The following is a 14,100-nucleotide window of genomic DNA, read 5'->3' on the forward strand; positions in this document are numbered from 1 at the left end:
AGGGGCTACCACAACAACAGGTTCTCCAACAGAAACCACATCGGTTCCCTCAATGACCACAACAGCTCTACCAACAACAACAGCGTTTGGAACAACAGGTTTTACAGAAACAGCATCCACACCTGCTGATATGACTACCACATCTGGTCCCATAACCACATCAGCTTCTGTCACAACAATTTCAGAAAATCCCACAACAACATCTGTTGCAACAACAACATCACTTGATGTCACAACAATTTCGTCTACTCCCACAACAACAGAGTCTGGAGCAACAACAACAGTTGCTGCCACCACAACCACTCCTGCTAAAATATCTACCACATCTGGTCCCACAACACCAACAGAAGCTGTCACAACAATTTCATTAACCCCCACAACACCAGCTGTTCAAACAACAACATCACCTGATCTCACATCAATGTCAACTACACCCATCAACACAGGGGCTACCACAACAACAGGTTCTCCAACAGAAACCACATCTGTTCCCTCAATGACCACAACAGCTCTACCAACAACAACAGCGTTTGGAACAACAGTTTTTACAGAAACAGCAACCACACCTGCTGATATGACTACCACATCTGGTCCCATAACCACATCAGCTGCTGTCACAACAATTTCAGAAAATCCCACAACAACATCTGTTGCAACAACAACATCACTTGATGTCACAACAATTTCTTCTACTCCCACAACAACAGAGTCTGGAGCAACAACAACAGTTGCTGCCACCACAACCACTCCTGCTGAAATATCTACCACATCTGGTCCCACAACACCAACAGAAGCTGTCACAACAATTTCATTAACCCCCACAACACCAGCTGTTCAAACAACAACATCACCTGATCTCACATCAATGTCAACTACACCCATCAACACAGGGGCTACCACAACAACAGGTTCTCCAACAGAAACCACATCTGTTCCCTCAATGACCACAACAGCTCTACCAACAACAACAGCGTTTGGAACAACAGTTTTTACAGAAACAGCAACCACACCTGCTGATATGACTACCACATCTGGTCCCATAACCACATCAGCTGCTGTCACAACAATTTCAGAAAATCCCACAACAACATCTGTTGCAACAACAACATCACTTGATGTCACAACAATTTCTGCTACTCCCACAACAACAGAGTCTGGAGCAACAACAACAGTTGCTGCCACCACAACCACTCCTGCTAAAATATCTACCACATCTGGTCCCACAACACCAACAGAAGCTGTCACAACAATTTCATTAACCCCCACAACACCAGCTGTTCAAACAACAACATCACCTGATCTCACATCAATGTCAACTACACCCATCAACACAGGGGCTACCACAACAACAGGTTCACCAGCAGAAACCACATCTGTTCCCTCAATGACCACAACAGCTCTACCAACAAAAACAGCTTTTGGAACAACAGTTTTTACAGAAACAGCAACCACACCTGCTGATATGACTACCACATCTGGTCCCATAACAGCATCAGCTGCTGTCACAACAATTTCAGTAAATCCCACAACAACATCTGTTGCAACAACAACATCACTTGATGTCACAACAATTTCAGCTACTCCCACAACAACAGAGTCTGGAGCAACAACAACAGTTGCTGCCACCACAACCACTCCTGCTGAAATATCTACCACATCTGGTCCCACAACACCAACAGAAGGCTGTCACAACAATTTCATTAACCCCCACAACACCAGCTGTTCAAACAACAACATCACCTGATCTCACATCAATGTCAACTACACCCATCAACACAGGGGCTACCACAACAACAGGTTCTCCAACAGAAACCACATCTGTTCCCTCAATGTCCACAACAGCTCTACCAACAACAACAGCGTTTGGAACAACAGGTTTTACAGAAACAGCAACCACACCTGCTGATATGACTACCACATCTGGTCCCATAACCACATCAGCTGCTGTCACAACAATTTCAGCAAATCACACAACAACATCTGCTGGAACAACAACATCACTTGATGTCACAACAATTTCTGCTACTCCCACAACAACAGAGTCTGGACTAACAACAACAGTTGCTGCCACAACAACCTCTCCTGCTGAAATATCTACCACATCTGGTCCCACAACACCAACAGAAGCTGTCACAACAATTTCATTAACCCCCACAACACCAGCTGTTCAAACAACAACATCACCTGATCTTACATCAATGTCAACTACACCCATCAACACAGGGGCTACCACAACAACAGGTTCACCAGCAGAAACCACATCTGTTCCCTCAACGACCACAACAGCTCTACCAACAACAACAACGTTGGGAACAACAGTTTTTACAGAAACAGCAACCACACCTGCTGATATGACAACCACATCTGGTCCCATAACAACATCAGCTGCTGTCACAACAATTTCAGTAAATCCCACAACAACATCTGTTGCAACAACAACATCACTTGATGTCACAACAATTTCTGCTACTCCCACAACAACAGAGTCTGGAGCAACAACAACAGTTGCTGCCACAACAACCTCTCCTGCTAACATATCTACCACATCTGGTCCCACAACACCAACAGCAGCTGTCACAACAATTTCATCAACCCCCACAACACCAACTGTTCCAAAAACAACATCACCTGATCTCACATCAATGTCAACTACCCCCATCAACACAGGAGCTATCACAAAAACAGGTTCTTCCACAGCAATCACATCTGTATCCACAACAACTACAACTGCTCCAACATCAACAACAAAAGAGTCTGGAACAAAAACAACAACAGCAAGAATAACAACTGTTACTGCCACAACAAGCTCACCTTCTTACATTCATAACACATCTGGATCCTCGGCATCAACAGCCGCTGTCACAAAAAATTCAAAAACCTCCACAACACCAGTTGTCGCAACAATAACATCAGCTGCTGTCACAACAATTAAAACCACTCCCATAACAACATTGGTTTCAACAACAACATCACCTTATCTCACATCAATGTCAACTTCTCCCTTCAACACAGGAGCTACCTCAAAAACTGGCTCTCCAACAGCAACCACATCTCATCCTATAACGAGCACCACAGCTCCAACAACAACAAAAGAATCTGATACACCAACCACATTTGCTGCCACCACAAACTCAACCGCTCACATACAAAACATATATGGTCCCACAACATCAAGAGCTGCTGTCACAACAGTTTTAGAAACCCCCACAACACCAGCTGTTCCAACAACTACATCACTTGATGTCACAGCAGTTTCAGAAACTCCCACTAACACAAAAGCTACCACAACAACAGGTTCTTCGACAGCAACCATATATGCTCACACAACGACCAGAACTGCTACAACAACATCAGCGTTTGTTACAACAGATTTCACAATAATAACAACCTCGCCTGCTGACATGACCTCCACTTCTGGTCCCACCACAACAACAGCTACAGTCAGAAGAATTTCAGCAACTCCTACAGCAACATACGTTGCATCAAAAACATTGCCTGATGTCACAACAAATGTTGTTATTCCCACAAAAACAGTTGCTGCTGCATCATCCTCACCTTCAGACATGTCTACCTTTGTTACTCCATCAAAAGCTGCTGTCACAACAACTGCAGCACACCCCACAAATCCAGCTGTTTCCACAACAGGTCTTGTTTTAACAAAAACAACAACTTCACCTGCTCACATGACTAACACATCTGGTCCCACCACAGCAAAAGCTGCTGTCACAACAACTGAAGCACATCCCACAAATCCAGCTGTTTCCACAACAGGTCTTGTTTTAACAAAAACAACAATTTCACCTGCTCACATGACTAACACATCTGGTCCCACCACAGCAAAAGCTGCTGTCACAACAACTGAAGCACATCCCACAAATCCAGCTGTTTCCACAACAGGTCTTGTTTTAACAAAAACAACAATTTCACCTGCTCACATGACTAACACATCTGGTCCCACCACAGCAAAAGCTGCTGTCACAACAACTGCAGCACATCCCACAAATCCAGCTGTTTCCACAACAGGTCTTGTTTTAACAAAAACAACAATTTCACCTGCTCACATGACTAACACATCTGGTCCCACCACAGCAAAAGCTGCTGTCACAACAACTGAAGCACATCCCACAAATCCAGCTGTTTCCACAACAGGTCTTGTTTTAACAAAAACAACAATTTCACCTGCTCACATGACTAACACATCTGGTCCCACCACAGCAAAAGCTGCTGTCACAACAACTGCAGCACATCCCACAAATCCAGCTGTTTCCACAACAGGTCTTGTTTTTACACAAACAACAACTTCACCTGCTCACATGACTAACACATCTGGTCCCACCACAGAAAAAGCTGCTGTCACCACAACTGCAGCACACCCCACAAATCCAGCTGTTTCCACAACAGGTCTTGTTTATACAAAAACAACAACTTCACCTGCTCACATGACTAACACATCTGGTCCCACCACATCAAAAGCTGCTGTATCAACAATTACAGGTACTCCCAGCAACACAAAAGCTGCCACAACTAAAGGTTCTCCCACAGCAACCACAGCTGTTCCAGCAACAGTCACAGCCACTACACCCACAGTGTCTGCCACAACAACCACTTCTCAGACTTCAGTGATATATTCAACCAGGTAACAGTTTTTTTTAATTATGTGTTTCAGTTTCTTGTTTATTAAAGCATTCATATAGTTTGGATGTATTGCTCACTATTCATATGCAATCTGGTCCACTTGTTCAGGGCTGCAGCGTTCACCATGTTCGCGGCATTGACTGTTGTAATACAGACTAGACTCTCATCTAGCCCCCAATCAGCTAAAGCTTCTCTCATCCCTGTTGTGATGTTCTCCCTTGTATGATCCTCTGGGAAAATGCAGTTTGCAAACAGTGACTTTTCTGGTGGAAGTCCTCATTAATAAATTGTACGGTCAGACTTATGTAGGGCTCCGTTGTCCTGCTGTGTAGTCCGTTGTTGGTGTATAATATTCAACTTGTGATAGCTGTTTTTCTACTTGTGCCTTGCATTTCTCGTACAGCTCTGGGATGGCAACTTGAGAAAAATATTTGCGGGATGGCATTACTCGACCGGATCACGTTTTTAAAACCCTCTTTGATAACCGTGTTAATTGGTACCATGTCTTTGGCAATGTGACATTTTATTGAATCTGTGATTCCTCTCTGCCGTTTGGAAACTTTATCGTATGGTTTAATACTGGCAAATGCATCCGAAATAGATTTTAGCTTTGGACGGCATTGAGATGCTTTGCACTCTTCATACGAAGATAGGTGTTGCCGCCTTAATTGATCGAACAAATTGGTCGTGCTGTGGCAACAATTGCAAGGCATTCTCGACAAAGTACCTGTTTTTGGTCAACATCATCCTGTCTGTAGCCGAAATATTTCCATGTAATTGATGATGCATTTCTTTTTACAACCAAATTCTTAATTTTGGTCTTTTTTGCCTTTTCCTCACTCATAATTTTGTCAAGCTCAAGCAGAGTCTGCATGTCAACTGGTGCAGCAACAAACAGTGTATAAAATAATAATAATAAACTGTATATCCAATAACCCATAAATCAGAGTAAATTACCTTATATCAGCCAGATATAATACTGGTTTTCCATCCAAAAAATATATATATTGTACACTGATATATGTTTACCTTACTAAACCGCACGTTCTTTGATGTGACTATTGCGGATGTGTACATCGCAATGTCGATGCTGAAACGATATATCGCGCAGCGTTAACATTAGGTCGCTGCACTGTAATGTAATATTAAACTGTGTTACGCGCTAGAAGTTATTTGTCTATTCCTGTCTGGTGTAGCCTATTTCAAAAGAGAGGGAGGTTGTATGGACAAAGAGAAGAAATCCACAAAATTAGCACATTTCTGATCATAAAAAAAACATCTATCTTTGATGCATTTGCCTGAAAAATTAATTCTATTAAAACTGTTTGATCTGTATTCAAAGGTTTGTCTACACCTGTCTGTAACTATGAATGTGACAAACACATTTGGATTTTGTTCCAAATTAGAGACACAATCCTGACTTCGGCAATTTTAATATTGTTTTAGTACTCCAGACAAGAGACGATCGAATGTCACCACATCCATAAAGGATTTTCATTGTTCCATTATACTTTCCATACAATCTAAAGTACAATAACCAGGTTCTGTATAATACTACACTGCTGAAAAAATTAAGGGAACACGTAATCGTCACGGTATAACACCAAGTCAATTTAACTTCAGGGATATCAGTCTGTCCAGTTAGGAAGCATAAGCGATTGTGAATCAGTGTCACCTGTTTTGATGTAAATGAAGGTGACCACAGGTGCACTGGAGAGGCAACAGCAAGACAACCCCAAAAAAGGGAATGGTTTTGCAGGTGGTGGTCACAGACAACTGCTCTCCCCTTATTCTTCCTGACTGATTCTCTTCCAGTTTTGTGTTTTGGTAGTGTCCATGTCGCTAATGGTAGTATGAGGCGGTACCTGCAGCCCATTCAGGTTGCACAGGTAGTCCAGCTCTTCCAGGATGACACATCCATACGTGCCGTCGCAAGAAGGTTTGCCGTGTCTCCCAGTACAGTCTCAAGAGCATGGAGGAGATACCAGGGGATGTGCTGTAACAAGAGGAGAGCTGGACAGGGCCGTAGATGGGCGTCAATAGAGCTGCAGGACCGTAATCTGCCTCTTTTGTGCGAGGAGGAACAGGCGGAGCACTGCCAGAGCCCAACAAAATTACCTTCAGCGTGCTACTAGTGTGCATGTTTCTGATCAAACTGTCAGAAACCGACTCCATGGAGGGTGGTATGAGGGCCCTACGTCCTCTAGTGGGACCTGTGCACTCAGCCCGGCAGCGTGCAGCTCGATTGGCATTTGCCAGAAACTACCAGAGTTGGCACAGATGAGAGGAGGTTCACACTGAGTACATGTAACAGACGTCTGGAGTCTGGAGATGCCGTGGTGAAAGTTATTCTGCCTCCAACATCCAGCATGAACAGTTTGACGGTGGGTCAGTGATGGTCTGGGGAGGCATATCCTTGGAGGGGTGCACAGACCTCCTCGTGCTAGCCAACAGTACCCTGGCTAGCAGGTATCTAGATGAATTCCTCAGTCCAGTAAAGATATTGATCTTTAATATATTTTGAATTTCCCTTAATTTTTGAGCAGTGTATTTAAATTAAAAAAATGATGCAATGACATTCTTTACAAATCTTTACAAATTGCTACAACAAAAAAAAGTGGCCTCCTCCTATCTCATGTGAACTTGACAAAATCTTAACTTGACTTGAGTATTGAAACAAAGCCTACTGAGCTGTTTTAAAGCTTTACTTGGAATGTTGTAACCATACTCAATCAAGTGTTTTGCAACTTCCACCTTCAAATTCAGATTTTCCTTCTTGAGTATTTTGGTATTCAACATAGATTTACTATACCCCTTAAGGCAGTCATTGTTACACTGAGTAACACAGTATACCATGTACAGTGGGGAGAACGAGTATTTGATACACTGCCGATTTTGAAGGTTTTCCCACTTACAAAGCATGTAGAAGTCTGTAATTTTTATAATAGGTACTCTTCAACTGTAAGTGACGGAATCTAAAACCAGAAAATCTTATTGTATGATGTTTAAGTAATTAATTTGCATTTCCTTGCATGACATAATTATTTGATACATCAGAAAAGCAGAACTAAATATTTGGTACAGAAACCTTTGTGGGTAATTACAGAGATCATACGTTTCCTGTAGTTCTTGACCAAGTTTGCACACACTGCAGCAGGGATTTTGGCCCACTCCTCCATAAAGACCTTCTCCAGATCTTTCAGGTTTCGGGGCTGTCGCTGGGCAATACGGACTTTCAGCTCCCTCCAAAGATTTTCTATTGGGTTCAGGTCTGGAGACTGGCTAGGCCACTCCAGGACCTTGAGATGTTTCTTACGGAGCCACTCCTTATTTGCCCTGGCTGTGTGTTTCGGGTAGTTGTCATGCTGGAAGACCCAGCCACGACCCATATTCAATGCACTTACTGAGGGAAGGAGGTTGTTGGCCAAGATCTCACGATTCATGGCCCCATCCATCCTCCCCTCAATACGGTGAAGTCGTCCTGTCCCCTTTGCAGAAAAGCATCCCCAAAGAATGATGTTTCCACCTCCATGCTTCACAGTTTGGATGGTGTTCATCCTTCTTCTTTCTCCAAACACGGCAAGTGGAATTTAGACCAAAAAGCTAAATTTTTGTCTCATCAAACCACATGACCTTCTCCCATTCCTCCTCTGGATCAGATGGTCATTGGCAAACTTCTGACAGGCCTGGACATGCGCTGGCTTGAGCAGGGAGACCTTGCGTGCGCTGAAGGATTTTAATCCATGACGGCATAGTGTGTTACTAATGGTTTTCTTTGAGACTGTAGTCCCAGCTCTCTTCAGGTCATTGACCAGGACCTGCTGTGTAGTTCCCTCACCTTCCTCATGATCATTGATGCCCCATGAGGTGAGATCTTGCATGGAGCCCCAGACCGAGGGCGATTGTCCGTCATCTTGAACTTCTTACATTTTCTAATAATTGCGCCAACAGTTGTTGCCTTCTCACCAAGCTGCTTGCCTATTGTCCTGGACAGGTGTCTTATATACAGGTAACAAGTTCAAACAGGTGCAGTTAATACAGGTAATGAGTGGAGAACAGGAGGGCTTCTTAAAGAAAAACTAACATGTCTGTGAGAGCTGGAATTCTTACTGGTAGGTGATCAAATACTTACATCATGCAATAAAATGCAAATTAATTATAAAAAAATCATCCAATGTGATTTTCTGGATTTTTGTTTTAGTTTCAATATTTTACAATTCAAGTGTACCTATGATAAAAATGACAGACCTCTACATGCTTTGTAAGTAGGAAAACCTGCAAAATCGGCAGTGTATCAAATACTTCTACTCCCCACTGTAGTATGTACATTTGAGTATGACAAGTTTGAAATGAGTGTGTTTTATAGATAGGTCATTCAGAGCCTGACAAGCAGGCTTAATTACTTCTGTAAATACACTCATATGTAGGGATGGGGAGATTTGCATATGAAGAGAAAGCTGTACCCCTGATTTATCAATATTTGAACAGGTGTTCCTGTTTTATACATTCTATTGTTAGTCAGAATTAGAGGATGTGTCAAACTCATTAAAACAGCTATAATATAATACTACCTATGCCAAAGCTATGTTGCAGTCATTACTATGCAGGATGCATTTCAGGCCTTTGATTGGTGGCTGTGATTAAACAGAGCAAGCAACAGTTTGTTTAAGCTTTCTGTAAAGCCATTTCCAAATTTGTTTTCCCAGAGACAGTTGCACCTGTAACACAATGTTATCCCATGGGAAAACAAAACTAAAATGTATAATGCTCAGTGAATCAGTGGTCACAGCTATATTAACTCTCAGTTATATTAACCATGACTTATACATCTCTCCAATCCCCTGATGACCTGTACTGAAAATGGAACATCTCTGAGTGACCAAATGTCAAAACCAAATTGTAATCATTAATAAACAAGATGTATTTAAGGCCTTTTTAGGACCGTGTTGCATGGTCATTGTGTTTCAACATAGAAAGCAACAGTTACGTGGTGCAGGTTTTTTAGAAGAGCCTAGAGAAGAACCTGGTTTAAAAGGGCATTTTCCTCATTCAGAGGCTGCATGGAATACAATGGAAGTATTTGTTTCTATATACTTTTGCCATTAACCATTCAGGTTTTTATAAAGGAATACAAACCTTTCTAATTGTATTTTCACCTTCTTTCAGATCAGGCACAGTGGTAGTTTTTATTAGACTGATGTTCTATCTCAACACATTAGTCCCCACTGCGAAAGATGTCCTTGCGATCGTTGACAAGGAACTGCGCAATCAAATCAGGACTGTCACTCTACCTTCCACAACTACCTTCCAGAATGCAACGTATATCAGTGAGTTTAAAGAATTAGCCTTTTCTTTTCTTGGTTCTTAGTGTTCTTAGTGAAAACTTAAATACGCTTGCACTGAATTTTGTCTATTTTTTGCTATTATTTTGACCCGGTTTGTTTTGTGCTCACAGAACTTGCCAATACATCATATGCCATTGATCTTGCTTTCCAAATAACCAACGTAACCATGGAGGAGACACTGAGTCAAAGTGATACATTAACTTTCACTAGTGAAACATACAACCAGATACAGGATTCAATAAATAGTCTAGTAAGATGCTATTATTTTTATAGTTTCACAGTATCTATCTGCCAACTTAAACATTAAAGAGTTAATTCCATAAACATGTGTCATCATATTAATGGGGATTTTGATGTTATGTCCACTTCTAGCTGAAGAATATTGTCAGCAAACCAGACAGCAAACAAGTTTCCTTTCCTAATGCCAGCTTCACGTGAGTATATTTTTTAACTAAAAGTTAAAGTTTAAAAATAGTTGTTCTTCAACTAACAAAGTGTTGAAAAACCCTTTCGTAGACTTCTTCAAAGAACACCATTCATTGATTCTTCAAAGGAAAGGAAAACGTATACACTTTTCTAGCGAGTATCACAGCTGTTTAATAGAGCTTAGATTTAGCATGCAGTTGTTCATCAATAGATACTTTTTTGAATGTTTGTTGACATTATTACTACCTGTATCAGATCTACAGATGGACACTGGGACTCTCAAAATAAAGTAAAACCTATTTAGGTTTTGCTTCCTAGACCATAGACTACCTCTACAGTAGCTACACAAATAATGTTCAACATAACAAAGAAACAAGTAAAAGAAATAGGCAACCCTAATTCTGCTGTCCTGCAATTATTAGGGATGAATGTTGTTGTCCCTGGCTGGATTCGAGCCAAGGTTTTATATGTGGCAGACAGTGTCTTTAACCAATTCGCTATTTAAACAGCGGGTAGTGTTGAATGTAATACATGGGTAGAGATGTGGTATCTGTTTTCTTTAGCATTGTCAAACCAACTAGTCCCTAATGTAGGGAATTAGTTCTCAAAATTAGTTCCCTACATTATTAGCTGACATCCAAACCAACAACAGGTATAACAGGGTCCCTACACTACATTCAATTAGTTAAATAAGAAAGAGATCACTGTAGCCGGCTAGCTAATAGCTATACAGTACCTATAATGAAAACAATGACAGTTGAATTGCTAACCACTATGCTATGTGAGGTATGCTCATACAATCAAAATTGAGCAATATTTTCATTGTCGGTGCAGTTGATCGATCGCAAAATAACCATAAACAGTTGTACTTTAGACAATAATGTTCCTACTGAAGCTTGTAGCCAGCAAAGTTTAAGAGTATCCTGAATAAATCCTTATGCTTAATTTGTTGACTATGTGACAGTCCGCGTCTCTAACCACAACGCTATTTAACAAGGGGTAGACAGTCAGGCGCTCACTCACACACTCACTCACTCAGTAAGGGACATTCACTCTTCTTGGCCTTCTTAGGGAGCTTTTCCTAGCAAATGAAATTCAACACTGTTCTTATTTGCTCCATGGGGTTTCAGGCTGGGTACTTTTTGTAAAAGCACTTTGTGACAACTTCTGTTGAAAAGGGGCTTTATAAATACATTTGATTGATTGATTGGCCAGCTCTGCTTACACTATCTGCCAAAAAACAACAAAGAACTTTCTAACAAATCAGGAACACCCTCCAGGAGGCAGAAATTGATTTGCAGAATACTTTACTAGCTGAAGTACATGGTTGGACTGCAAGGTGCAAAAATTCTAGTTAAACTCATGGTTTTCAAATATACCAAAAAGAGCCCAATTATTTAAAATGCAGTGGATTAGAGGCTGTAATTCCTAAATATTTCACATTTTATGGATGTCAACCCTTTAAATTAAAGCTGACAGTTTGCTCTTTCATCTATTAGTTATTGTTTTATTACACATTCAATGTGCTGGAATCACTAGCACCCCTGAAGAGTCACCTCAATGTACAGCAAATTTTATTAACTCTGTGTTTTGGAATATTTAAACTGACAAGGCACAGGTAGTATGTATGTATGCAAGTATTCTTTTGTTTTAAACTAGTTGTTTAAAGTTTCAGTAAAGGATGTCTGTCTACAATAATTTCTATAAACATTTTGTTTTACAAAACACAGTCTAACCCATTTTTATTTTCATAGTGTTGTTGGCAATCACATCATTGCAGATGTGTTATATGTGTACAACAAGACAGGCACCAATCTTCCTAGTGACTTTGTAGAAGAAATCTTGAAAGTCTCAGGTACGCTAAACTGGGGATGCTTTGGTTCTAAAAGAATAGTGTAACAAATGAATTAATGCTCAATATTAAATTCAACTAAATATATCAGTTTATAATATGCAAATACCCTGTACAAAGCCTTTGTATTTTTATTCTAGGTCTTCTGACAAGCACAGCTGCCCCAACAACCACAACCAGCACCACACCACTTCCTACCCATTTGCTGACCACTTTTTTCAGTAGCAAAAGTGGTTTTCCTGGCTGGGCTCTGGCCATTATCATTCCTTGTGGCATTGCTATAATTCTCATACCCCTCTGGATCCTGCTAGCAGTACGTATAGGCTTGCATTCAAATTTGTACTACTGTATACAGTATAATGTATATTCTTACCTTAGAAACTGCTAATTCTGTGCAATGATTTGTTGATGATACTTTATTTTTGTTTTGCAGTGCATGCAATGTGGTTGTTGTGCTACCATTAGGAAACGCTGGCACAGACGAAGATCATACAATGTACAATACACCATTAGAAACGGACTCTTCTGAGAGGACAAGATAAACAAATGAATAGCCAATTATCTTACACTGAGATTATGCAAACACTGAGATGATAAAGCACATATTAGCTTATATACTGTTTATCTACAAGGATATTGGATAATTTCACGTATTCAAAATGCAGTGCTTTAAAATATTATATATATGATTTTAATCAGCTGGTAATTTGTATGTAGAATTTTTTTTTGTCAATTTTGCTGTTGATATAAACCATTTTTTAATTCATTGTATTTAAAAATCTTCCATCCAACACTTGTTTATGTATTATAAAATTTGGTTAAATAATTTATTGGAGAACAATGCTCAGCAATGTACATACAGTGTCTTATCTGTCTGGGTAAATTACCATCGCTGATCTGGCTATGCTTATTAATTGAAAGTTTGGGTTATGTATTTATCTTTAACATTTTTAGCCATAATTTTTCATGGTTGATTCAGGGTTATCCACATCCATGTAGGAGTGTTGAGAAACATTTTACTTTACACAAATATTTAAATGTTAATTTACTTTTGGTTCTCTAAAATGGGTGCTTACATTTGTACCTTTCCACAGAATATGAATTAAAAAGAATGTAATAAGTTTGCACTGTATCATTTCAAAAGCTTAAGAATAAATCCAAAGTAAGAAAATGTGGAGTGTACTGGCCCAAATGCCCTGTTAGTGAAAGGTCCCTATGTTCCGGTTTAGTGGCACCACCTGCGTGTAGCCTAAAGAATCAGCAGCAACCTGATTGTGCACATCTGCGGCCAATTCCAGCTCGTTTGCAAGATTTAAGAAGGACAGCCAGGAGGAGATAGGAGGGAAGATCCTCTCTGGCATTTTGTTAAATGGTGTATGAGTTAAAGTTGACGGCAACCATGATGTAGGACATTTTTGTTGATTAATGAAATTAACAATATTATTGACAAGTCAGTTGTTTTTGCGTCTTTTAAATTTAAGCAATAGCTTGTGTATGTTTTGATTCAATAACTCTATAACTGCCTATCATGACAGTCAATAAATATGATTTATTTTACCCTGCTTCAAATTATCAGTAATAAAAATGTAAAAATTATAATGCAGATGCTGCTTGCAAATGAACACAGCTGTTAAACGGAGAACTGAGCTAGAAGACAATACATGAAACCAGTAATCTTGTAGAAATCCACTGCAAGCCATTGATGGATATATATATCAAGGGAAATATGACATGGTCCACTTGTGTAACATATGGAGTGGTGCATTATGTAATTTATGAAATTATTTAATCAGGTATGATTTTATTCACATACAGTGTTACTGTAAAACTTCCCACAATTAA

The 14,100-nt window shown here is 40.1% G+C and overlaps 1 protein-coding gene across 2 annotated transcripts; it reads left to right on the forward strand.

The window, feature by feature from the left end:
• The first annotated feature begins 245 nt into the window (after positions 1-245).
• On the forward strand, positions 246-13,401 carry LOC105009236. 2 transcript variants are annotated; one of them, XR_004576103.1, is made up of 7 exons: positions 246-4,636; positions 9,802-9,962; positions 10,091-10,230; positions 10,353-10,414; positions 12,161-12,261; positions 12,399-12,571; positions 12,692-13,401. XR_004576103.1 is itself a non-coding variant. In XM_029122262.2 (7 exons), exons 2-7 carry the CDS (start codon positions 9,833-9,835, stop codon positions 12,785-12,787), a joined length of 702 nt encoding a protein of 233 aa, XP_028978095.2. In that variant the 5' UTR covers positions 9,608-9,711; positions 9,802-9,832; the 3' UTR covers positions 12,788-13,401. The 2 variants fall into 2 exon arrangements, 1 of the variants encoding a protein (XP_028978095.2); XM_029122262.2 differs by lacking the exon at positions 246-4,636 and adding an exon at positions 9,608-9,711.
• The last annotated feature ends 699 nt before the right edge of the window (positions 13,402-14,100 follow it).

The sequence above is a fragment of the Esox lucius genome, chromosome 9, assembly GCF_011004845.1.
Source record: "Esox lucius isolate fEsoLuc1 chromosome 9, fEsoLuc1.pri, whole genome shotgun sequence".
Lineage (NCBI taxonomy): Eukaryota > Metazoa > Chordata > Actinopteri > Esociformes > Esocidae > Esox > Esox lucius.

What these genes read in the sequence shown, in the direction of transcription:
- LOC105009236 (XM_029122262.2), top strand. Translation starts at nt 9,833, where the DNA reads ATGTTCTATCTCAACACATTAGTCCCCACTGCGAAAGATGTCCTTGCG. An exon ending in AGGATTCAATAAATAGTCTA is followed by an intron (nt 10,231 to 10,352) that starts GTAAGATGCTAT and finishes GTCCACTTCTAG; the next exon opens with CTGAAGAATATTGTCAGCAA. An exon ending in CCCTCTGGATCCTGCTAGCA is followed by an intron (nt 12,572 to 12,691) that starts GTACGTATAGGC and finishes TTTGTTTTGCAG; the next exon opens with TGCATGCAATGTGGTTGTTG.